Source organism: Alosa alosa, chromosome 9 (genome assembly GCF_017589495.1).
Source record: "Alosa alosa isolate M-15738 ecotype Scorff River chromosome 9, AALO_Geno_1.1, whole genome shotgun sequence".
Lineage (NCBI taxonomy): Eukaryota > Metazoa > Chordata > Actinopteri > Clupeiformes > Clupeidae > Alosa > Alosa alosa.
Window position 1 is genome coordinate 5818188 of NC_063197.1, and position 27490 is coordinate 5845677.

Sequence of the window (27490 nt, forward strand, 5' to 3'; positions counted from 1 at the left end):
CCCAACTACCCAAGTGCTACTTCAAAGTCTTGCAAATGGACAATCGAAAAAATTTGGAAATGCATAAAGTCGCACAGAAAGTGCTCACGCTTTAACATGTCATCAAATACCACGGAAAGAAACAACGCATTCGCTTGGAGATTTCGTAAAGACTGTGATGGAGTGCCTAGGGGCGCCGGTAGCTGTATCGGTATGCTTGTGGTAGCATAAATTAGCATAGCCTGTATTAAATGACCACCGGACAGAGGTACCCAATAATCCTACATGCCCGAATTTAAATAGTCTATCTCCAGGCCCGTTATTCAACATTGAAAAGATTAGGCGGTATAATACTAGAGGTACCTAAAACACACATTATCACATAAAGCATATGCCAGTTCAGCTAAATCTGGTGTGCCATTTGTGATACAGTTTTACAGTTTTATGTAGTCACTGTCAACATTAGAATTAAAAGGTACAACTATTTAAAAAGTTGTTTTAAATGTAATTAAACCTGTCCTTCTCTGTATTTATATATATATATATATATATATATATATATTATGAGGGGTGATCAGTCCCCATTACGAACATTGTAAGGCGACTGATAGCCATAGGCTGTGATTATAGAGGCACAAAACTGAACTGGGTTTAGTCCTGCAGCGGAGCTGTGTGAGAGGCGTAGAGCTGATGCCATGCTGGCTGACAGTGTGTGGTCTATTGAAGAGAATGCGCATTTTGGCTGAGCCGAGAGAACCCCCATCCCCCAGCTTCCCTGCACCTGCACTGGATCAGGGAGCGACTGCCATTCACTCCATGAGAGACTGTTAAAATAGACGACATCTCTGACAGTTTTCAATTCAATGCATGGCACAATGCTGCGTTCCCCTCCCGACCACCACAGATCACCCCACCCCCTCAAAAAATGGAAATGGTGAGGGGATGACAGTGCTAGAAGAAAGTCACTAGTTACCAAAGTTCCTTCAAGTAAACACAATCACACAGTTTATAATAGGGCTATCTTTTTTTTTTTTTAAATCACGAGACTAGGCTAATGGCACTGGTATTAACCTGACAACCCAATGACATTTTTAGTCTCCGTTAAAACTCTGAAATTCATGAGTTCATGTGCCCAATTATAAGTCTCAAAGATTCAACAAAGGATATGTCAAAGTAAAGTTAAACACAATTCTATAATGCATTGTCAAACCTACGGTGGTCAACCACGTATGGCGATAGGCCTACCATTTCTGGTTAAAAGGGTATCATGACCAAAGAATATTTCCTTGACAAAAGTTGTATGACGTCACTGTCCCTTATGCTCGTAGCCTTGTATGACTGCTTCCTTTAGAAAAACACGAGAGGAGTAATCGTGGATTTAGCCATGGCTCACCTATAAATCCTACCAGCACAAAAGAGACAAAAACAGAAAACAAAACAAAAAACAAAGAGGACAGCGCACCGCCAATGACTATATGCACACCTTACGAGACACGCAAAGAAATAGGCATATCACAAGAAATATGTTGAGAGAGACATTTCTCAATTTAAGTGAAAGAGGTCAAAGCCACTGTGGTACACTGAGTTTAACGGAATTTGACTTAGTGTTCAAGGTATTACATATAGGCTAAATCATTATTTGTTTGCGGCGCATTATTTGGGTTTATTTAAAAATTTGAATGGTAGGATTTTTCAAGACCACCATTGTCAGATTTCTATAAAATACGACGCTTAACCACCTGTTGTTGTTCAAATATCTCTTAAAATCGCCACAGCGGAAGGTGAACTAACAGCATGGCCTTTCATCCTATACAATACCCATCCACCCAACACATAGGCTATCGATTTAAAATATGTGACATTTGGTAAAGAAAACAATGACTTCAATAAAGCAATGAATGTTTGGGTTTTAAACCAGTCAAATAAGGTACGCCTAAAGCGGTCATTTTCAGAAATACAAAGTGGATTTAAAAAAATAAAATAAACACATATGACATTGAAAACTGTTTTGTCGTAATCTCATGGGGACCAGTTTCTTGCAGCTCTATCCACTGTATTCCAGTACTCTCTAGACATCAATGACACTTCTAGTCCATGTTCAATAAACCTGCGTAAGCATTACTTTATGCCCTACATCTGTTCAAGATTCATTTCAATGTTGCCATTTAATATCTATGCCATACGAACAGAGGGTACTTTTTTCACATGTGTTCCACTGTTTCCTCCGTAATAATTCAGTCTACAAAAGAATGCTCACTATGCATAATGTGACAAGAGAAAGCTCGTCCTTCACCGCAGAATTAAACGCACGGTTTAAAAGACCTCAAACAATGTGAGAGGAAACAGATTTTAAAATGAGTTTACCAAACACGTCCAGCCATTACAACCAAACTTACTGGTTGTATAATTAATTGAAGCACTGCTCTCTGACCCTTTGAAAGTCCGGTAGGGACACGTTTGTCGAATAATACTTTGGAATGAGACCTCGTCAAATATTCATTTAGCGGTTAATGTGAGCTCCGTTCCCTTGAGACTCGCTGTAATAGAAGCTTCAGAGCTTTGGCAAGCAAGAGTGCTAATCTACCTCCGCAGTTCAGCAAAATATTTTAACACCCTTCAGATTTCAAACGCTTTTATTTGCACCGAATATGGGCGCATAATAATCTTATCTTGGTGTTAATTTAGACTAAGCCACACTAGGGCATGGCTGCAAACATGTAGGCTATCCCCATTGGCTATATCAGAAGGCAGAAGTGAAACATTGAGTAAAGAAGTTCTGTGTCCCGAGGCATTGTAGCAGTGTAAAACCATCAACGGCGAACACAAATCAGTATTTAAATAAGTTACATTCACACTGGTGTGAAATACAACAGTCCGGGAAGCTCACAAGTGCATGCAAAGCGCAGTCCATAATTCGGGTTGACTGTCATTTTCTGTTATACTTTTCACTATTAACATTACGATCTAACCTACCTTAAGTAATTGCACCAGATAAAACAACAATGCAGGCATTTAGCTGCTTTATAACAACTTTTTAAGATTTAGTCAGCCCACATTTGTCAGTAGTCTAGCAAAAATATAGGCCTTCATCACGCCGCATTGTTTCTATATAGGCTACCAAGCAATTTGACAAGGTCTTATTGATATATATTTAATTTCTATTGTCTGTAAAAAAAACAACACATTGTCCGTACATTTCATGAAGTCATTAACAGATGGCGGAATTTCCGCGTAATGACAGGTGCCAATCATTCTAAGGCATGCGCTGAGGCTGTCAAACAAAACAAGCACTTTGCAGTTCATGCCGTTTTAGTATTTAGTAATGGCTACTTAACTCTTTCCATTTTATATGTAGGCCTAAAGGAAATAGAAACCAATGCAGATCATGGTGTCAAAGGCCTATAGATGCACGAGGAACAAGTGGTCAAAGGCGGGCAAATTAAAATATTCTGACGTGAATTTTCTTATCTTGGTCTGACGCTGATTGTAATTTCGATTCAAGATGGTAGTTTGAAAGGTTTTCTCAAGAATGATCAGCAAATATAAAAATGATCGACTACCTTGACGTGAATCTTCAACATTATGGGCGTTTAATCTCCCCCTCTCAGACTAGGATTACAGGGAACAACCTTTTGCATGGTGGCTTCCTCGAAATCCAAAGGAGTGTTTTCACTAAAAAACAGAGATGTAAATAATTTCAGTACAATCTACACTTCAGGACAATGTAATCAAATTATTAAACGTGGTCACACATCACATACACTCAGTAAATCACACACTCACTCAGTCACACATCTTGGAAGCATATTGAGAATATTCCAGTACTTACTTGGACAACTGAATGTGTACGGTGAAAAATGTCATTCTGATTCGTATTTAGTTAAAACATTAAAACAATGTATGTATGCTATTAATGTGGCACTATTTATGATAAGCGCACTTTAAAAACATCACTTGCTAGGGGATGAAGTGGACCAACACATGTATTTATCAAAACTGAAATCCAGTTTAAGATCACCTGTAACCTATTTGACATGATAGATAATTATTTGACATAAGGTAAACACACACAATGACAAAAACTAATTTGTCAATGACAACAAATAAACTAAGCTGAATGACAAATAAAATCAAAACTCGAGAACAATTTCAAATATCCAAATTTCAAAAATTTATTCATTTCAAACTGCATATTGAAAAAAAACTCAGCTGTAACTGTTATAATGATGTTATTAGTTCAAATATATACATGGAGTGTTGGCAACTGCGGACAGGCCACATTTTAAAATACAACTACGGAAATGAAGATTTAAAACAAAACTTAAAATGTCACAGTAAATATACAGAAAATTTACAAACCATGAGGAAAAACAATGAACAGAAAACTTCATATCTCTAACAGATGGAGAGTGGGAGACAAAATATAAATTAACAATAATGTTTTAACCTGTGAGAAAGCTTGTTTTTCCTTTACTCTCATTTGAACTAAATTAAAATGGTTTAGTACTATTTACCTTCAAGGAGAAACATTTACCTGCTTTTACATATTTTCTGTCCCTCCAGTATTTGCAGAGTGAGTTTGGAGTATCCTGAACTCCGTGTCAATCCTGGCCCTATTATTTATTTATCCATTCATTCATTAAGAGGAATTGACGTTCATAAAAATTTAACTTCTTGTAGTTTACAAACATTACATCTGATTGTTATGTTTCTTTGATAAATACTGTACAAAACATGATTGCAATAATAAAACATTTGATTGACTCCCCTTTTCTACTTTCAAAATCTCATACACCTGAAAAAAAAACTTTTGTGTAGATCCTACCGTTCCTCTAGAGCTTTTCTTTAAATAGAAAGAAAAAAAGTTTCGTGTTCTTTCCTTGAGTTCTATACAACTTTCCCTCCCCCAAAAAAATTCTGTACAAAAATAAGTCCAGAGTAGTCCAGTTTTCTGATATAAAAGTTCATTTACATATGTGATAATGGGAGCGTGCCATTAATCGTTGTGCCGGGTACAGGTGCGCTCTGATAATGTTGGGACATGTGAAGTCTGCTTTGAGCAGTTTGCTCAGGAACTTCTGCGCCCGGGAGGTACATACTAATCATGTCCCGTAAGTCCCCAGTTTGGCATGGGGCAGCCCTTGGATGTGAGGAAGAGGTGACAACCGGTGGACTCGAACTGGACTCGGACTTGACCACCGAACCCATCGAGCCGAGAGTCATTCCAGGGGTGGTCTGCTGCGAGTAGGACATGCTATATGTGGGCGACCCGTTCATGTATGTCTGCGAACTTGTCATAGAATTGTACTGAAGCGCGCTCATATCATAACGGTGCATGGGCTGCATCTGTGCTGTGTTGTGCGCGTTCAGTCCGGGGTGCTGCGGGTAGCCAAGCTGTTCCTGCATCATACCATAGCCTCCGTTTGTCCATCCGTTCATATGTGCATAACTGTCCATCCTCTGGTTAACCCCGGCGCCCAGGCCAGCCCCTACACCCACCCCAGAGCCCATGCCATTACCGCCCGGTGCAAGAAGCCCACCTGGAAGAGTGTACTTGTCCTTCTTCATCAGGGTCTTGGTTTTCCGCCTGGGTCTGTATTTATAATCCGGATGTTCCTTCATGTGAAGAGCACGGAGACGCTTGGCTTCGTCAATAAAAGGTCGCTTCTCGCTCTCGGAAAGAAGTTTCCATTCGGCCCCGAGTCTTTTGCTTATTTCCGAATTGTGCATTTTGGGGTTTTCCTGCGCCATCTTTCTTCGCTGTCCCCTAGACCACACCATGAAGGCATTCATGGGTCTTTTAACTCGGTCCGGACTGTTTTTCTGGTTGTTTCCAGAAGAGTTAGTATTCCCCGTACCCCCAGTTGATTGGGGTGCCGGAGGTTTGAGTTCGGTTTCCATCATGTTATACATTAAAACGGTTTTCTGACGCTTGCCTCACCAGTGCGAAAGAAAGTCCAATCCAGAGGTTTTCTGTAGGTACCTTGCCGGTTTCAGTAACTTTACTGAAGTAGAAAACGTATCACTTCCTTCAGCCAGTTGGTCCTGTTGTGACCACAAACTTCTTTCTTAGTCTTTAAAGAATCAACAAACCACGTCTGCCTCTCCGCCAGAGCCTTGACAACTCCTGATACTTTTTGAACAAGTTAATAGACAACCATTCATGTACGGGGCTGTCAGTGAAATAAATGCTACCCACCTGACCAATCACAAGCGATGTTCCCTCAGCCAGGATTATTTAGCATAAAGGGGCGGGGTTATTTCAGTCAGCATAGCAGAGGCAGAGACAGTGTCAACCAATAGATGCCATAAATTTATCATAGTAAGTAGCAAACTGAAAGTACTTAGGAATGCATACCAAAAAGTGGCAAACCTTATACAGTAAACTAAAAAAGTTAGTAACTTTATCAATTGTGTATTTGCAAATGATGATTTGCACATTTAGTAGCATTAGAAGTCAAATGGGCACGGTGTATAACCCTGTATATTTTCATTAGGCATTAGTCAGGGCATTTATCAAATTTAATTGTAAAGCATTATTATTACCACATTAAAAAAGCCCACTTGAATCGGAGAGGATTCCACACTTTTTATCCAGCCAAAGAGACATTAAGCAGCAATTCAGTCTAAAATAACATAGCAGGAACAATAACAGAAACCATATACAGACAAAATAACAGCTGATACCAGAGCGATTTATAGCCAGAAAATAGAGCTTTTTTCTGCCACAACAGCAGGCCAATTTTACAGTCCAACCAAAACTTTATGAAATTTAGTAGGCTACATTTCTATGCAGAACAACACAACCATTACCACCAATAACAACAACTGATGCGACAGGCCCCAGAATCTATTATAGTGGGGTGTTTTGGAGTGGTAAGCTAGTTAAATATTTCCCGTGTGTCAAATGTGATCGAGGGACGTTAAATGGTAGTAGAAAGCAGCGACATGTCCATCACAAATGACTAGTTTGTTTAACGTATTGTCAGTAGGCTGCATCAGGCAGAACAAAAGGAGGGTTTCTTTCCTTCTATTATGTTAGGAGAAGCTTTGTTGTTAAAATGCTCTTGGCCACAAAAGTGAGAGGACGAGAAGAAAATATCGACACTTAAAAACAAATTGGCCTAAACGAGATGAATATTCTAAAACTTCGAGATAACTAGTTGCCGTTGTCATCGTTATTTTTCTAAGAATTTATAAAACTAATTTGTGATTTAAAAACGCAGGTGATGCAGAGCATATTTGGGCTACTAGTAGTAGGCCTAGTCTACACCATTTATACTCCAAATTAAATACACACGATCAACTCAAATGTGGTAGTTCAGAGAATAATCCCAAAACACGTGCAGTCGTATCAATAATAAACCTTCATAGCCCACGCCACTATGCCGAAACCTCAGTTGTGTTTCAAAGTCGCCCTCTTCTGGTTAATGTAGATACTAGCAAACCCTGCGCGCTACAGCATTCACATGAAAATCCTTTGGCCACGGAGGATTTTCTGTAACTGACGGGTAACATCAGTCCCTTCCAAACAACGGAGCCACAAAGTGACAGCCTAGGCCTATAGCAAATAGGCAGAGGTAATATGGGTTTACATACAAGACTAAAGAAAAAGAATAAAGCCTGTTTGGGACAATTATAGGCCTAATACAGAAAAATAGGCCTATAGACAGATATTTTTGCATGGATGGTATCTGAGAAAACAGATAGGCTATTCTGTAAATTAGGTAGGCCTACGCCGAATGTGTTTTGTAAGCAAAGTCAAGAACAAATAAACAATTTTATACAGACCCTTACATTTATTAGATTAAACCTGCGACTATGTCTTATTGCACAGACCTGACAATGGAATCTACTATCAACGAATCAACCTTTATGGAAATGCGGAAAAACGTCCAGGAGAATGTCAATGTTAGTTTGGATTCCTCGAAATAGTTACATCGCACAGTCGTATGGACGCCAAAACTTGTGGCAGGTAGGCTACAGTATTGCCGACCAGTACACCTACCACGAACGAGGCTGGTTTCACCATTGTGTACACTAAATGAAATATTAAGAAGACAGAGTAAGGATTTGGAGGAAATATCATTTATAAATCAGTCAAAAAATCACTTAAAATGCGTCGACTGAAAATTCAGTGGCCAGCACTAGTGAGGCAAGTAACCTGCAATGGTCCAAAAATAAATAAATAAATAATAATAAAAAACATCACAAATATATCCATACGCTGCACACATTTGCGAGAAAAGGATGCAAAACTAAATGTTTTGTGTGACATATCTGGACCGATTTATGCGAAATGTATAACATTTTATGAGCACCAAAAATATCCTTTAAACTGAGATACTGAAGTAGGTCGATTGATACCCTACTACATGATGGCCGTTATCTTCACAATTTAATAAGGGGAGAGAGCAGTCACTACTACCACTCCCACTAACTAGTGACATTCCAGGCTATACTAATGGGTTAGGTTACATGGTTTGCCCGTTACCGATTTATTGAGACTGGGAAAATAACTCCACAAGTACAAAGATGCGCGCACCTAAGCGTGCACACACACACACACACACACACACACACACACACACACACCAGAGGAAGTCTCACAAAACCGTCCTTATGAGAGTTCAGTGGTAGATAAGACGTCAGGTGTGATTGCTTGATGATGGACACCCTAGCAAACCTGACACCCATCGCCACTAGGGGCCGTGCTAACAACAATGAAAATGTAGCCTAGCCAATTGAGCATGTGTAAAGCTAATTCATTTAATGGAAAGATCTAATAAGTGTTCAATAATGGAAAGTGACAAATGTATCAGAGTCATTTCCCCTAATATTTTCTGTTACACTATGTTGCTGAATGATGCAGTGCGGTGCACAAAAAAATACTTCCAACTATTTTTCGCAGAAAGAAACTCCCGGAGCGCGGCTGTCTAACTCCAATGGATTGATTTGATTTTTTTGTGTGTGTTAATTTTGTTTTTAAACGCGACATGTAGGCTTACGCAAACATTGTGTTCATCTAATAATCTGCGATGAAAAACCGGGTAAATCAACATCCTCACAACTGTGCCCATAAACTAAGCTTTACGGCTCCATAGAATGTACAAAAACGTAATTCAACATAAAGACGATAAAAAGAAACATGCACCTTAACATCTAAATTGCACATCGGATCTTATCAAATGCAGGCGAAATGTCGAAACTCGCTGTAGCGCACACGTCTATCAAAACTAATGTGCTTCAAAAAGTAGCCTACGGTGATACTACACAGCCACAGGAAGCTCAAACGACCAAATAGCCAATACGCATGTATGTTTTCCGTCCACCCTCTGAAAATACTCTACCCGGCACAGACACTTACGCTTCAGTTTGGGTGTTGATTCGTGGGTTGATTGGCAGAACGATGTATCCCTCCAAGTGTGCCGTCAAGACCCGCTGACGGGTTTCTAGCGAGCTGAAACTACTGTACTTCCCCAGGATAGTCAGTTCTCATGCCTGCCTGGCTCGCAGGCTTCCCGGGCAACATAGCTCCGATACCAGCGTGCGCCGCTCGGTCTTCTCGCTGAACGTTAGTCTTCGGTCGCCAGCCCTGGAACAAGAAAAGCCGTTTATGGCGACACACAATTTGAAAAGGGGCCGATTTTGAAAAAAAGAGAGAAGAAGAATGCATCAAGAACAACAAAAGTCAGTTATACCAAGTCTACCACCCCCCATCAAACATAATGAGAAGGAAAGGCTTTATATTTTTCAGTGGGTATTCAAAGACAATTTGAAGCCATTGTTTCTGGTACAGATGGTTCTTTTAATACAATAACACTGCTCTTTGTGACTACTACCCACAATAAAAATCTAAAGCGTTCTCCTGAATAACCATTTTGTTCTCCCTTGTATGGGACCAACAAAAGCTGCCGTGAGGTAATGGGCTCGGGTTATTGAAAGGCAAAGAATGGGGATTTGATAAAGATTTTTTCCTCTGCAGACTCAGTGCAGTATTACTAACAACTTCCACACTCATTCTATTTGACATTATTATTATTATTATTATTATTATTATTATTATTATTATTATTATTATTATAGTAGTGGTAGTATAAGGGCAAAACTATTTTATTTACAGTGTTGTCAACACAATTCTTCCAAGAAAACACAAAGCCAAAATAAAAACCAATGAAGATTTATTTTAGTGAAGAATTAAAGATGCAGTGACTTGTACCGACTGGACAGAAATTGTACAGAAGATGATATACATACATATATATATATATATATATATATGAGAATACAAATGTCTGGATTTAAGAATACGCTGTGGGATTAAAGTCTCAATGCAGCGATTTCCCCCCATGCATTTCATTCATCATCATTCTTCAGTAGTATAACGTGATTGAATTAGTCTTTGGCTAAGCATGGCCGAGGGACAGGGCCTTGTGGAGGCACTGTGAACCACTATTCATTTGGCTGCTGATGCTTTTTGTAATTAAGCATAGAAAGTAAGCAGGCACTATGGAGGTTTTCAGTTACAGCACTCAATTGGCCCCTGGTTCTGTACTTGTAAATAAGATATGGGTAATCAATAAAGTGCTTAAGAGCGACGGAAAGACTTTGCAGGTTTGTCCAAACAAAGCATATTGTGTGTCGGCCTTCATTAGTGGCAAATTTAAGCTCTGTGTCACCTAGACTTTGGATTTGGCCGGAGTGGAGGTCTTTATCCATTGTGACACGGAGCAGAAGGGAAAAGGGCCGAGCAAGAAGACAAAAGATTCCGACAGGGAAAGTTGTTAGTCACTGGCTCCGTGTTTGTCTACCTTTCTGTAGGAATTACTGGCTTCCCTCACCTTCATATAGCTCCACACTGACAGTAATCCAGAGCACTAGCTGGGGAGCTTTGTCTTCTCATAGAACATGGTTCACTGTTTATCTCCAAAGTGCATTGACAAAAGGGAAGTAATAATGGCTTCAATCAAAACACTACCCCTTCTAATTAGCTTTCGAGGTGCTCCTTGTACAAGGAGGGAGTTGAACAGTTTATTCGGAGGAAGCCCAATAACCACAAATACAGTAATCGGTTGATAGGACAAATACAGTAATCGGTTGATAGGATTATGACAGTGAAGTGACAGTGAAAAAAAAATATGATAGTGCTTTTTAAATCTTGCACTGCTACAGTAATCTGGAACTGTTTCATCTTTCTTCCTTTACCCCAAAACTCACTTTCAAAGCACTTTCTTTCCCTTGAAAAAGTCAAAGAAAAGTATCCTGGCTTTAAGTATTATTGTGAAGAGGATTAACAGATTTATTGTTAGTAATATGCTTTGCTACAGATCACTGTATTCATTTGATCTGGGAGCCCAAAATCAAAGTCAAAAGAGTAATACAATGGATGTGTGGAATGATTTTAATTAAATTGTTAGGTGATAACAAATACATGGGGAAAATTACACAGTCTGTTTGTGTGGCAGTGTGTTTCACTCTCTCTCCCACACAAACACACTCATAAATAAGTTGAGGGTCACTTTTAAGTGTATTCCACAAGGCTCCATGCTAATGTGCTCCTGATGAAACTGGACATTCATATCCGCAACACAATTCACTCATTTACATATGCATGAGCACCTCTCTCTCTCTCTCTCTCTCTCTCTCTCTGTACTGCTTTCTCTCCCCTCCACCCCCCCTCCTCCTGAGTCTACTCTGCACAAGCGTGGTCTAATGGGAGGATGGCACCCGGGACCCCGGCGCTGTTCTCTCGTGGGCCAGAGTGAATCTCTAATCAATGGGGAGCGTCGCGGGGTCAGAGACCCGTCAGTCACTGTCACCAACTGATCTCCTGCCTGCTTGCCTGTGTGCGCTCTCCTCTCCACGGCGTCTGGATCGACTGCGAGTGATGGACTCGCCCGCGCGCCACGGCAGAGGAGACAACCGAGGCCCCCAGAGGGACTGTCCTCATCACGGAGAGGAAGAGGAGGCCTCCCTCTCGCCGTCTCCCCGTGCACACGAGGCCACCCCGACCGACACGCAGAGTAAACTACAAACACGTTCCAGTGATGGGATTTCTTTTTTTTAAAATGCACCAAGTTTGACCCATTTTAGTTGTAATTGGTGGTTTGTGCTTGAAGTGAGCTGAGGCTAATTGTGGTGTATGTGTAAGATGTCAGGTAAAAATAGTTTCCACTGAGTTTAGAATCAGTTTCGAATGGTGCTTGAGTAAATGAGATCACTTAGCTACTGCTTGCTTTTATTCTACTGTCAGTACTTCTTTTTACGATTAAAAAAAAAAACAATTATGACTTTGATATGGCAAACATGTGGACTGAGTTTTAACATTCTGTATTATAGTGTGAATATTTATTGATGATATCAAATGAATTACAAGGTGGGCTTGTGGTCGATGAATATTAATGTCAAGAAAAATATTTTAAGGAACGAGTTCTAACAAATACACTTTATTTGTGTGTCTCGCTGTCAGTTATTTTCACACAGAGTAGGTTGTGTATATCTCTATATCTCTGAAGGCCAGGTCGGGCCATCTGTATGTGTGTCCACTGGTAGATCTAAGATAGTGTGGCAGTGCATAACATATCAATTCTTTCTCTTAGTCCTTGTGCACAGGGTGAGTTTGACCTAAAGTAATGAAAGAAGAAACATTTCTCATTTCATTGGCACCTTTTGTAGATGTGCAGTCTCTGTAATGTACAGCAATATGGCCCATCACTCACCCAGATCACATTCACTTCCTCTCCCTAAGGCTATGATTAGAGAAATCCATTTGTGTTTGCTCTTTTTGCGTTCAAATATGACTTCCTCAAGGTTTCCCCAGCTTTTCAGGTTTTTAATTAAAAGAGCCGTCCGTTTATCACCACAAACGTGGCGGAAAGGGGGAAACATGCCGGCCAACTTCCAGCAGTGTACAAAAGGTCTGATTACAAACCAGCAGTCTGAATAAACAGGGAGCAAAGAACATATGTCTTATATTTGCACATCTTGCTGCGCTTCAGTTCATCTCAATTATTGTGAATCAGACAGGGAAATATGGAGAGCAAAGCCTTAGGCTAGCACGGATTCCCACTTGCAAACAACACAGGTTTAACTATTAACACACAGATTATTACTGCTTGCACAAGAGTTACCACACATTAAACAAATAATATTTTAGGTGGCATGGGAGGTCCGGTATTGTGCAACATGTAAAATTATAATACAGGAACAACATGTTAGTCTTTCACAGGCTCCAAATATAGAAAGTCAGGTCATGTGAAACGTGTTAACAACAAAAGAGATATCATGCAAATATCAATACTATCATTAACATCTGTCTCAAAATGAATGCTGTAAAAACACATTTTCAGTCCATGTTCTGACACTAAACCCATGTGTAGAGTCATGTGTTGCTATGTGCAAATATGTGTTGCTATGTGCAAATCCAATCAAGCAGTCATCCTTCACATATCCTAAACAGCTTACACAACTGCTAAATCTTTCATCATAGCATTATATATGCTTGACCTCCTAAGATGGATATAGTTAGTGGTTTGCTTAATTTTACTATGATACTAATATGAGTACTAATATATTCTTTATTTCGTTTTACTTGGGGGACCTGTCACATGACTGATATTAAAGTACAAAATATCTATGCAAGAAATACAGCCAACTCAAACACACTTTGCTTTGAAATGTGTATCGTGTTTGCTTAAATCTCAACATAAAGTTACCTACGTACATATCAATGAACCACAGAACCGCAGATAGGACTGCAAGCCAAATGATGTCAACTAGAAATGCCATGGAGGAGAATCTGCAAACAGCGGTGCTATACAGAAAGACCTCACATGGACAGTGGCCATGTCACAACAATCACACTGAATAGATAGCAAAGTCCCATTAGATACTAGAATACCTGCTCACCATAATACCCATAATAGATCCAGCCAAAGTGGCAAAACCGTTGATGCGCTGTCACAGTGCTTACTAGACAGTTATTCTCACCACTAGACATACCAGTGGATTTTGTTTACCGGCCAATTTGAATTAAAATAAAGCTTTGCTTCTGCTGACTGCACATCGTTATCCACCAGACTATAATCCCGCCAGCAAATCCTATAGCTTCCAGATCTAGCCCCTTTTGTTTGGGATTACTGAGAGCTTAGCCTATAACAAAGAGAAATGAGGCGTTCTCCTCATCCCCTGTAATTAAGTGTGGAGAGTAATTTAGAATCAAACCAAGACACCTAGAAGCATCACACTGTGGGATGATACCTCTAAGACTCCACTGACATGCCCAGCTGTGAGTGATAGCTTGTAGAGTACCAGAGGAACATGACCAAAGGATGATCTCTCAGTTAGCCCCTCAGGTTTGGCCAGGCCAGATATTTTGCCAACACCTGAGAACCACTACAAGTTCATTCTCAGTGCCTTACAATGGCAAACTGGTACAGCCACTTTAAAGTCATCACGCCATTGTCACAGTAGTCAAACCATTTTACTGGAGATTCTATTAACAGTGATACAAAAAGAATTTCACATGCCTTCTTTTGGGGTATTTTTCTCAAGGCAATGCCCACACTCAAGGCCCACAAGCCAAACATAGGACAGACTCCCAAATCAATGCTGAGCTGCCCTGGAATCTTGTGCTCTGTTCCATAGTGGAATCTTGCACTTCTCCAGATTCTTTATCTTACAAAAAACAGTCCAAATCCAACATTGGACCTTTTGGTAGCCGAGAACCCCAACTGGCTGTCTGTATCTGAACTGAACCTAACAAACCAGACGTGAGTCTCAGTGCCTGACCGTCTGAAGGTGGAACCAGTCGGCCTGCCTGTCCCTCCTCTACTGGCCTAGCTGGCGTCTGGGCCACTGGGCCACAGTGGACTGTCCACTCTGGCCAGAAGGAGATATACGTATCCCCCGGCAGCGGCTTCTGGATGAGCTTCTGAGGGCTGTGCTGCCTTTGATAGAGGTGGAAAAGCTTTGTTTTGATGGCAGTCCAGAGCACTGGATCAATACGGCTATCTTGTGGTGGACTCTGCAAAAGCCGAGGGAATCTGGAAAAATAAAGACTTGTCCCTGGTGGATGTGGAAATCAATTTTTTTGGTCTTCATGAAAGGGGCCACAATAAGATTTGCTGGCATTTATTCCACAGATCAAGTGACAAAAATGCCACAGCTCTTTCATATAGACAGAATTTGAGATATTTGTGATGTTCATTAAGGAGACAATAAAACACAATTTACTCTATTTTGGAAAGTCATTTAGGATATTTAAAGAATGTGTTTATTCAATTTACAGGTATTTCATATGTATTCAGTTTTGAATTTAAAATACAATACAAAAGCACACACCATATCTCAAAAATCTAAATTAAGATCTAAAAGTGCAAAGCACCAGGAATGTGAACAAAAGTTCCACAGTTTACACAACTATGTAAGACAGTTTTAGATAAACCAACAGTAAGGAAACAGCCATCTGCAGTCTCGTCAAGCAGTCCACCTACACATTTATGGAGTGCATACAGTTATCCCTTCACCCCAACCACAGAAACATCACACACACTGTCTAATGTGGGAACACCAGGGAGGTCTCCACCAGCCTAACCCCCCCCCCTCCCCTACATCAGACAAGCCGTGACTTGACACACATTTCTCCATCCTGGGCTTTCTTCCCCCTTGTTTAAACACTAGTTGTAGAATTTCACAACTAGCCCATAAATGCCGTCGGGAGCTCGGGAAGATAAATCATTGGCGTTTGCTTGGCTGTGAAAAGCAAAGAGAGCGCGAAGGTATGGAGGCCTAGGAGATGCGTTCCCATTGGCATGTGGGTAATTGCAGAGGGATCTCCATGGGAAAGACCTGGCTTAGCCAAGCGCTCCCCTAAACGGCACAATAAAAAAAAACAACGTAGACTGGTGGCAAATGCATGCAACAGTTAGCAACATCTGCCTTCCCTGTGTGCTGGTGTGTCTGTGAGAGAGCGAGAGTGTGTGTGTGTGTGTGTGTGTGTGTGTGTGTGTGTGTGTGTGTGTGTGCGAGTGTGTAAGCGTGCACATTGCTAGGATGAGAGCTATGCTGACAGCCCCTTTACCTCCCACTGTTAACATCTGTTATGCCTAATGCTGCCATGTAAGACTCTGACACAGATACATGCTAATAGAATCAAATGATCACATGCTGCCAGCTGTTATCACATTACATGTCTGTTTGTGTGTGTGTGTGTATGTAAGCGTGTGTGTGTATATGTGTGTGTGCCTCTTTGTATTGCTGTGAAGTTCAAACAAGCCGATGTCAGGGTAGATTAGTATTAATAGGGAAAGTGCTCTTTCTTGTGTTGGCCATTTTACAGCAGGCATTGCTTGGATAAAGCATAAGTGGAGCCCTATGTTCTTTGTATTGTTTAATGATATGTTTGATCTCTTCCTCTATGTCTGTGAAGTGAAATAATGGTGCTACTGGGTCATTCTTGCAGCGTTCTTTCCCATAATGCACAACCCCTAATGCTTTTCTGATCATTTCACACCCAGCATGTGCTCTCAGTGATGAATATTTTTTTTTTTATTTTGATAAAAGCGAGGCTTTATTTTGATACCCTCAAAAACACACACAAAATGACACAAATTCCAACTCCAAATGTATTTTTTTTTTTAGTTGACATGCAGCTTTTCTTAAAGAATGAGACACATCTTGTGGGGGGTGGCTCTCTGCAATGAAGCGATTCTGATGCGAGAGTGATATGTCATGGAGAAGAACAATGACATCTGTCCATCTCGGAGGGGGCATTGTTGCAGAGGCACTTGGGCCTCCACTGACATACATCCAAGGAGCTGGGCTCGTAGGACTACCCCAATTCCCCCATTGATGTTTGCGCAAAATCAATAAAAATGATCTTGAAGTCCATACGCCATTTGGCAGCTTCATCTTCTGGCGTGGTCTTTAGAATATAGGGCCCATACTGTACAAAGGGTTAGCCAAGCGCATGTAATTTGGCCAGCTAATCTGTGGCATTCTTACATTGATTTTTTTCCCTTTCCTGACTCTTTAGCCTCTAGTCATTACAAGCACAAAAACTAACTTAATCATACGGTGTGTTAATGCATGGGTCACAATAACGTCCATTTTCTTGCCCTCTGGTAATTTCAGTCTTTCTTAAGCTTTTTTCTGAAATCTCTCTTTATAGGTCAAAGTCCCTGAACTTCTGAAGATGGGTTTGGTCCATATTGTGAGCGGTCTCTTTCTTCCTTTTATATTGGCGGTTCATTACAATTTTGACCATTCCACAATAAAAATTATATAATTTAAAGAATGAATGTACAATTAATTAATGTATTATTTCTATACTATTATAGAAAAGGTTGCGCAATTGTCATACTATTTCATGAATGTAGGTCCATCTCTCTCTCCCTCTCTCTTTTTCTCTCCTGATTTACAGGGAGGTGGTTTTAAATGAGTGCACCAGACAGAGCTGCTGCAGCTACATGCGCTGCATTTCCTGTTTGCTATGTTTGAGTGGCTGTTGACTGTAGATATCTGGGGACATTACACAAAGTGCCTGCATAGATAGCGTCCCATACAATGCCTCTCTGCCGAGCGTGACAATGTGCCATGCCCTTAAACCCATTACAAAATAAGGCATTACATTCCACTTTACCATCACCATTCCAGTACTGTGTTCACGACTCCAGAACCCCAATAAGGAATGCTGTCACTATCTGGCATTTTATTAAATAATCCTGGCATATCCACTACAAGTGTGTATGTATGTGTGTGTTTGTGCTGCATGCTTTTGAATCTGTGTTGTGTTGTTTGCCAAAAAGTATCATTTACACCAAAGCTCTCAAGGCAGAGAGAGAGAGAGAGAGAGAGAGAGAGAGAGATGGGGTGGGGGTGGGGGGAGAAAACAGCTTCTCTTGTGGCATGTGTGTCACCCACTCTATCCTAAAGCCTTTACCCCTCACATGCTTATCTGGCTCAGTCAAATGTATTTCTTATCAAAAAAAAAAAAAAAAAAAAAAAAAAGAGGGAAACCGTCTGACAATACGGCGTTATCAAATTTCTTCAGCCGAGCCCCGATGTCATTCAGGAGTCAGATGGTCTCTGCTTTGATTGATGGATGGGCTTCCTAACAAAATAAGGAAAAAAAACTGGGATCAACAGCTTTGCACCTCACTCCCCATCGGAGACTCGACCAAAACATTCCCCCGTAACAAAGGCAGGATTACGGATGCATTAGCTCTCCATCGACCAACGGGCCTCCTAGTCCTGTCAATACTTTGCACATAATAACCTGAAGCCACGATAAGGAAACAAAAGACGTGGGAGATAGGAGTGGGCCAAGGAAAAGAAATCAATGGGAAACAGGGGGTGGAGGGGCAAAGTTTTCTCAAAGACACACTGTCAGATCGGGGGAAGAATTTTCAGGCGAATTGGCCGGATAATGGCCTCTGACACGTGGACAATGAGCCCTACAGGCCCATCAGAGCTCAGTGGCCCGGTGGCCCCCGGCCCCTGATAGCCCCAGATAACGGGAGCGTGGAGAGTGTCCACTCAGCCGGGCACGAGGGCCCTGGCGCTGGGCTGGGCTTTCTCCGTGTCCACGAGCATCCCGAAGCCCCTGCACCACATCGCGGCGCATCTCGGCGTCTCCAGAACTCCTCCTAAGTGCACGTCCGAGGAGCCGTCCAGCATATCTCTGGTGCATTTTTTTCACACAAGACTTTCAATTACCGCATTAATCCCGCTCACTCGGACAGGGCAGCGGCGGTGGAGCCTGGGGGAAAATGTGTGCTCTGGCTTGGATGCATCTCTGAAATGCCCTCAGGGCCTGGATCACACATTTGGTCCTCTTTCAGGGAAACGGAGGCATCTCTGCAGGAGAAAAGTTTAGCCAGCATGCACGGACAGCATATTTCACAGGAGTTGTGAGAAATAAATTTGTTAATGTGGTCTTGAGAATTTTTTCATTGACAGGTGCCATAAAAGTAGCCCGAGTCTGTAAATAGCATAGAAGGACGAGAGAGAGAGAGAGAGAGAGAGAGAGAGAGAGAGCAGAGTCTTCCCAGCCCCGGCCTCACGCATCTTTAAATGGCACTTCAAGGTACTTCTAAATTCTGTGAAGGGTCGAGTCACAGACTGAATGAGTGTGGACCAAGGTAATTGTTTCAGCGCTCCTAATTAATTAATTTCCCCCTCCCCCTTTTCACCATTCCAGTTGTAGTGTTCACGTGGTGAATCTTGGGTGAGGGAAACACAGGTATTAATAAATAATTAAAAATAAGAAGCAGAGGAGGAGAGAAGGAGGGGTGGTGGTGGTGGGGGTGGGGGTGGGGGTGGGGGGGGGGTGTTGTCAGGCGCTGGAAAATTAATGCAGAATGAGAAAAGAGGCGCCACTTGTTCTGTCAGCAGAGGGCTGACATACAAAGACACAATAAACCTCGGAACAAACAGTCACTTAAAAAAACTAGCCAAGAAACAGTGAGCAAATTCAATTACAGAAGTAATTAGAAGATATAGGGCGAGTCTGCCTTTTGGGACTGTGCCAGAAAACATGAATTAATAAGAGTGAATAGGAGAAGGCCGGTGTAGTAATTAAGAGGCAATCACCTATGTCAATGAATACCTAAAAACAGGATGGAAAACTATTAATTCAGTGATCAAAAATATTTTTAAGATGATTAATGCAGCAAATTCATTTAAAAAGACTAATTTCTGGAAAGATAGCAAGACAATTGCACATAATGTGCTCCTTCTGGCATTTATATTGCTAATTAAATTTTGATAATTTGCTGAGGCATTTTCAAATTATCTGTAAAACAGCAAAGGCAGCATTTGCTAAATATTGTCTCTGCTGCACTGAACTGTGCTTTCCTGCACGGCAAAGATCACATATGGCAGGCAGGCCTCCACTGAACATTCAAAGTAACACTGACTGAGAACTTTATGCTTTTACTGAAACACTTATCAGTCTTTCTTTCTCTGAAACAATGGCAGCAATTAAATGACTTGATAAGAGTAAAATAAATAATTGTCCCTGAGTAACCTCCCATGAGGGAGCTATCATCCATGGCTGATAAATATTGTATCAGTTTAATGCATTTGTAAAGTAATTAAACCATTTACTGAAAATACTGAACTCTGAGAGATGAAAAGCTGGAGAAAATAAAGAGGTAATAGATAGGGAAAATGAAAAATTAATGAGCTGTTCTTAAAAAAATAGGTAAACAACATGCAGAACTAGAAGCTTACTTATTTAAAGCATTAAAAGTTTTCAGAATTCTCACTCTTTAAATGAATATTATGAATTACAAAAACATTTACTGAGTTTAATTCATTTGTGTTAATTAGATTTTAAATGATTTGAAATGTCTGTAAAAAAATATGTGGAATGATATATTTTAACAACAATCATCACTTGCACCAGAAGGGATTACATATAATATATATATATTTAAATATAATTTGACAGGAGCTTTATGAAGGCTTGATGTTCCACATTTTCTGAAATAAATGACTTTTTATCATCTGTGATTTTCTGAAATGAAATTTAAATAACATTTATCATATTTTAATTTCTCTCTCTGAAGAGGGGTAAAATGGATCCTAAATAACGTCCATGCCGATCTGAATTTTAAGTTTGAGATCTCGAAAGGGATTAGTTTATTCTTTCTTTCGCCAAATAGGGAGATTTCCCATACACACAAAATTAACATATTCATATGAGTTTGCCGCCCATGCCATTTTAGAACAGATATGAGGGTCCAAATTCCACTTAATATTATCAGGCCTGCAGATCTGGCCGAATAAAAGACCAATTGCCTGAGGTGCCTGGATAACACTAATATGCTTTCAAATTTCAGTGAAATACCAGTTCCATATTTACGGCATGAGGTATATCGTTTACTGCAGGGCCACAGAGAGCAGAGGGGGACTGGACGGCAGGGTCTTATCCGTCTGCACTTCAACCTCAATTATCACTTAAATGGACTTCATGCAAAAAGATGGCAGTGATGAGCGCAGCTGGCACGAGCATCATCACAGAGCCTCGCTCAAATCCAGCAGCTTAGACAAACAAACGGCAATGTGATGAGTGCCCCCGGATCATTAGCACGGCCTAATATCGCTGATGATCAAGCACTAGCTCCATTACAGCACAGAGATGGGGAAGTCTTCAGAGATGCATGGAGTGTGTTGAAATGGATTTGTCTGATTCACACATCAACCAGGATGCTTCATTTAAAAAAAAATGTGTGTATGTGGGGTCATTTTTGGTAAATGACTGTGATTAAGTGAAGATTACAACAACACGAGATGTCGCTCAGCGATATCTCTGAGAGAACATCTGCCATGCTGTCGGCGAGACCTGAGGGGCGAGAACTTTTGCCTCTTCAGTCTTAGCATCTGATTCACACCAGGCGTTGGTGGGATGCCAGCTCGCGGGCCATCTGGATCCCTTTAACCCGGGAGAGGACACATGTGGCAGCCAGGCACATTTCATTTGAGATTCAGCTGAATTCTCCTCTGCCTTTTGCTATTTCCTCCCTCTTTTTTCACCCTCACTCTCTCTCTCTCGGTTTTTTTCTTGCTGTCTGGGAACGTCAAGTGGTGCGATGCTCTCTCACACATTTCCTGCCTCTCACAAGTCAGAAAAATGAGCTTATCAAATTGGCATGAATTGCTCAAATTAAATCAACTTTAATTCTGCTCCAGGAGGAAGGAGGGAGATTGAAACACGGAGAACTTATGGCGGCGCCTGCGGAAATGTTTCTCCAATATCCTGTTGTGAGTGTTCACCTGTCAATATGAATTAGAACTTTTTTCAATGCTCCCCACCCATCACAATCCCTTTTTAGTGCAGCTATCGCCAAAACATCACACTGCTCCATAATATCACAGAAAAAACCCCTCTCCAATCTTAAGCAAATGCCTCCACCTGACGTAGTTCCCCATCACATGATGATTCATCAGCTGCTGTATGGAGGTGTTTATGTCGTCCTTTATGCCGACGCTCACCCTTGCTGTCAGGCCGGGGTCTAAAGACACTGCACTACCTGGCCACCGAGGACTCCGTCTCCCCATCCTGATTACCCGGCGCCTCTCCCCCATTGGTCAGCAGCGCCGAAGCCCTGCCAGGGAAATTGCAGTGTAGCCTTCGCCCTCCTTTTGTCATATCAAGCTCCGTATCCTCTCCTCTGGCCGCACCTCACGGGCTCCTGCTGGCTTTACCCAAATGACAGTGTTTTTGTGCAAGTAATGGTGCTCATTTTCCCAGCAGCACCCAGCAATGGCCTCACTTATCATCAGACATGAGGGGAGTTTGCTGCCTCCCAACCAACACCACAGACACACACACACACACACACACACACACACACAAAATCACAACACAACACAACACAACACACATCCACACTCCTATTGGCCCAGAAGTCTGATATAGGATTAGGTAGAGTCTTCTCTATTCAGAGGCCTATTTGCTGCCCTCCACCTCCACCTCACCCCACCCCACCCCACCCAAGACAACCCTTTAGTCTTCTCATGTAGGGGAAACATGATAAGCTGACACCCTTGAACATGTGAAGCAGTCAGCATAGAGCTGAAGGAATGGTACACGACTGTCACATCACAATGAGAGCATACACTACCCAGTGAGCACTTACAGAACCGTTACTCAGGTCAGGGCTGTTTTATCTTGTTAATACAGCATTTAATTTGATATGTTTTATTTACAGTCATATTTCTATTTTCTATTTAATTCATATAGTTTCGCTCTTATTGAAAGGGTGGACAGCAGACAGCACAGACACTCCTCCATATCAGTCTGGACCTCCAAGGAATAATTTGATTTCACACTGCATACTTCTCATAGACTTCTAAATGGAGGCTGCTCAATCATCCCAATCAGCTAAAGTTGGCTATTGCACAATATCAGGCTGTATAAAGATTCCATTCACTTTGGCCTATCCCATCTTCCTGGGAAAGGCATGACCCGTCCAAAATGTGCCAGAATTTCATCAGAACTGGACTCAACTCCATACGTCTTTATTTGGTGACAGTCGTGGCCTTTGTTGTGTGTAAGGCTCAGCGGTCTCTTTCTCCCTTGTGGGAGATTGGAATTGGACAACTGTTGTTGACCTCCAGGCTCTGGGAACACACGGGCCCTGTGCTGCCTGTCCGTGCTGCCTGCCTGCCTGCCATACCCTGGGGGATCGCTCTTCCCATCCAAGCTCCCTGGAGAGGGACCAGGAATCCCCATAATCCTGTAGTCAACAGTCAATCACACAAACAGACTCACACATACGCTCTCACACACACACACCACACACACACCACACATACGCTCTCTCACACACACAGGCACACACACACACACCACAAACACGCTCACAGACACACAGGCACACACACACACACACACACACACACACACATATCACACATTCGCTCTCACAGACACAGACACATACACACACACATGTCCACATAGAGAGACCACATTCAAATATTTACCAGCAAACATGCCCACACACACACACACACACACACACACACACACACACACAAACACAAACACAAACACACACACACAAACACACAAACACACACATCCTGAAACATAGTAAACATATTCTATTTGTTGAAATCTCTGGGTGCATATACTTGTTTTGCTTTTAATTTTCTTGTCACAAAGCTTTGATGAGATGATCAGGCCAACAAACACTGGGACTGCACACTAGATGCCCTCAACAATAATGGTATCAGGGGAAAAAATAACCAATGTTCACAACATTATTCTCTGATTACAATCTATGTCAGAGTAATATAAAATTAATGTTGGGGCTTTCAGTACAGAAACACACCACAAAAGTTATGATTTATCTATGTAAACAATCAGAGAAAATTCCAACAAAACAAAACTGACAACAAATTTTGACAGTGTTGAGGACTTAAAGGAAAAAGTGTCAGGCGCAGAGAATCTAAAGCCCTGAATCCTCTCAGCTGAAGGTATTGTTCTTCAATTAGCTGGTTATGTGATTTGCCCCTAATCCTATTTCCTCCTATCCCCTGTTTGCCACAGGGAACTGTTTCAAGTGCCGGACAGCCTGCACACTCTCCCACACACACACACATACCCTCCCTCTCTATTGCTCTCTTTCTCTCTCTCACACACACACACACACACACACACACACACACACACACACACACACACACACACACACATTCTCTCCCTCTCTGGTACGGGCATACAGACACACACACACACACACACACACACACACACATTCTCTCCCTCTCTGGTACGGGCATACAGACACACACACACACACACACACACACACACACACACACACACAGGATTCCCAGTGACACTTCCAGATCTGCAGAATTTGGCTGGACTGGTGGGTCGGCCATAGATCCTGGCCTGGGCGAAATCTGTTCTTTTATTCTGATATTACTGGCACTCTCAGCATGACGCCGAGGCTTGTCCAAACTGGCCTGGAGTGGGCCGACACATCCACTCAAGTTCCCCCCGCTCTAAACAATGACATGGAGAGCTCGCCTGCTCTCGTCTGCAACAACGACGTCCCAGCAGACTCCCGCTCCCTCAAAAACATCAAATAAAAGTCCACTTGTACTATTTATATCAGTATTTATACCGTGTGTGTAATGTAACGTTCATGTCACTGAATATGCTGTTCAATAGCTAAATGTCATTTTCATAGTTTGAATTTCTGTGCAAAATACAAAATGGCCAGGCACTTATCACGGTGTCTAAACAGAAATGGTTGGCGGATTCGGATGCCAGGCAGCTGCATAAATTCCTGTGGCGGGGGCCTCGGCGGAGTGCTGGGCAGGGGAGTGGGGGGCTTGGCTTAAGTCCGCGTGTGTTAATGTTGGGTAAATTCCTGATGGCGAGGTGGCGCCTGTCCCTGCCTGCTGACGCCTGGTGTGAGCCCAGGTCAGGGCCGCTGCTGCAGATTAAATCCCTTTTTTCTATCTGTTCCTCCCTCTCTCTCTCTCTCTCTCTCTCTCTATTTCTCTCTCTCTTTTCATCCCTTTTTCTCTGTCTCTCTCTTCCTTGATGCCCGTCTCTCCTCCTGTGTGGCTCTTTCACCTCTTTCCATCCATCCATGTTTTTTTTTTCCTTTTTCAACGCTTGCCCAGCAAGCGCAACGAAATAAGGGGATTTGCTCTCTCAGCCCTGAGGGTGGATGTTCTCACCACAAAAAGCGCCTTCGCAAATTGCACTTATTGAACAGCTAATTTGGCAGTCTCACTTCACGGGGGCTCAAAAAAAGAGGTGGGGGGGATGGTCCTAGAGAAGAGGAGAGGAGAGGAGAGGAGAGCAGGGGCCAGCACGAGCTAGCGGGGATGAACACAAAGCAGAAGAAACAAAAGGGCCGGCTCCTCTCCTCTCCTCTCCTCGGCAGGGCAGGCCAGAGGAGCCGTGTCACGCTGGGGTGGAGAGGAACAGGCGACAGGATGGAGGTAGGTGGATGAGTGTGGGGAAGAGGGGGAGGTAGAGAGATGAGTGTGTGTGTGTGTGTGTGTGTGTGTGTGTGAGAGGGGTGTTGGGTCTACTGGATGAGCACTAAGCATGGGGGTCTGCCTGCCTGCCTGGGCCTCCTTTGTTTCCTGAGCAGCACCTTCATTAGCGGTGGGGCGGTCAGGCTTGGAGAGCAGGACGCCAGCAAGACACTGCTCATTAGCCAAACTTTTAATGATAACTCAAACGTTACCTCATATAACTGATCATTTCTAACAAACATGGCCACTTACTATGGAAGCAAGCAGCTGCAACCAAACAACAATCGATCTGTCATACCATAGCAGAGAAGAGGTTAAATTAATGCACTGTGACTATATGAATGACTATATAAACACACACACACACACACACACACACACACACACACACACACACAGGCAGGGAGACAGTGGGAAAGTTCTGTCACTTCAGTTTAAAGACAAAAAAAAAAACCACGCAAAACTAAGTGCTGAGCAGTCCAAAGAGAGGGATAAATGTTGTTTTGAAGCCGCCTCACACGTAAACTCAATTCCAGTGATCAAAGCCAGGCTTTTTCACATGCTGTAGCTGATCAAAGGAGCATTGGGATAAAGGCTCATAAAACACTAAACATAAATAAACAGAAGCCTTTAAAAGAGCTTAATAACACTCTGAAATGCAAATTGGTGGTTCAACCACACTGACAAACTATGTGTGAACTATGTAACTTCATAAAATGTATGAATTATGTCCAAAAAAGTATGCACAATTGATGTTTGTGGTGGTACACAATTAATAAAGTGAAATAGGGGTTCACCTAAGCTAGTGATAGTAAACAGTAAACAAAAGTAGTGATCAAGGAAAATATACATATGGTTATGGTTATGTTACGCTTTTGTCCAAAGCAAATATATATTATTTATATACATATATTATTTTCTGTTTTTATTAGATGAACTATAAATATGATTACTGGTCATGCCAGTCTGAGTGCTTATTACTAAAATATTAATTCAACAGTAAGGTAAAGGAGTAAAAGATATGTATTGACACCAAGCCAGTGACAGAAAATACTGCAATGGAAATAAACTCCTTGTAGTGTAGTGTCATTTGAGTGTCCCTATCTGTCCACAGAGGCAACTTCAAAAGGAAGAAGTTTGAATCAATCTGAGGCATCAGCCCCCATTGCGCCCATCTGCAGCCTTAATATCCACGCCACAAAAACAGGCACCCAAAACAGATCGTGCTGCTTTTTGGACCGCAACACTCAAGGGGGAACATAAAAGCTGGTGCATTTACTGGCCGCGAGGCGCACCAGCACCACACTACATTAACATCCAGTCCCCTTTCAGAACCACGTCGCCAGCTTGCACTTTCCACAACTTGCTCTTTTGTTCCCCCACTCACTTAGAGTGCACGTAATGGCCAAGATGGGTGATGAGCAGGCGTGCAGGGGGAGGGGGCTGGGGAGAGGACACACACACACATGTACACACACACACACCACACACACACACACACACACACATGCTCACACACGCAAACACGCGCATGCACACACTCATGCTCACACACACGGACACACATTCAACAAAGAGAGTCCTAAAAAAAGCAGCCCTGAGATGCGCTCGTCCACTGGCCAGACCTGTGGGGTTGGGGGCAGCATCTTTAGGGGCTGCCCAAGCGGCACTAACCTCCACTGTCCGTGCCCAATCAGGGCTATTTTTTCCAGCCGCCGGGGCTCCAGCATCCCTGCCTTTACACTACACTGGAAACCCTTTGTACTAATTGCTAGATTGTACCAGATTTTCTAGTTCAGTTCCACCCTATAATTGACTGACAATGATGGGCAAGGAAGGGGAAAACTTCAGACTCCAGCAACCGTGCAGGGCCATGGAGCAGAAATGAGTGTGGAGTGTGTGTGTGTGTGTGAGTGATAGAGAGAGAGAGAGAGAAAGAGAGAGAGAGTGGGTATGAGAGTGTCTGTGTGTGTCTGTGTGTGTGTGTGTGTGT

General features: G+C 42.1%; 1 protein-coding gene and 1 long non-coding RNA gene across 4 annotated transcripts in view; both read right to left on the bottom strand.

The window, feature by feature from the left end:
- Window positions 1-27490, bottom strand: part of LOC125300080 — a 99433-nt gene that overhangs the window by 18558 nt on the left and 53385 nt on the right. For 2 of the 3 annotated variants that reach the window (XR_007194507.1, XR_007194508.1), the window contains 2 exons: window positions 9347-9574; window positions 3540-3651 (listed from right to left, as the gene is read on the bottom strand). This is a non-coding gene — a long non-coding RNA (uncharacterized LOC125300080). Of the gene's footprint in view, window positions 1-3539; window positions 3652-9346; window positions 9575-9680; window positions 9890-27490 lie in introns of those variants that run through there. The other variant, XR_007194509.1, reaches the window with a different exon arrangement.
- On the bottom strand, window positions 4122-6164 carry sox2 (SRY-box transcription factor 2). Its single transcript, XM_048251602.1, has one exon. It carries the CDS (start codon window positions 5890-5892, stop codon window positions 4948-4950), a length of 945 nt encoding a protein of 314 aa, XP_048107559.1. The 5' UTR covers window positions 5893-6164; the 3' UTR covers window positions 4122-4947.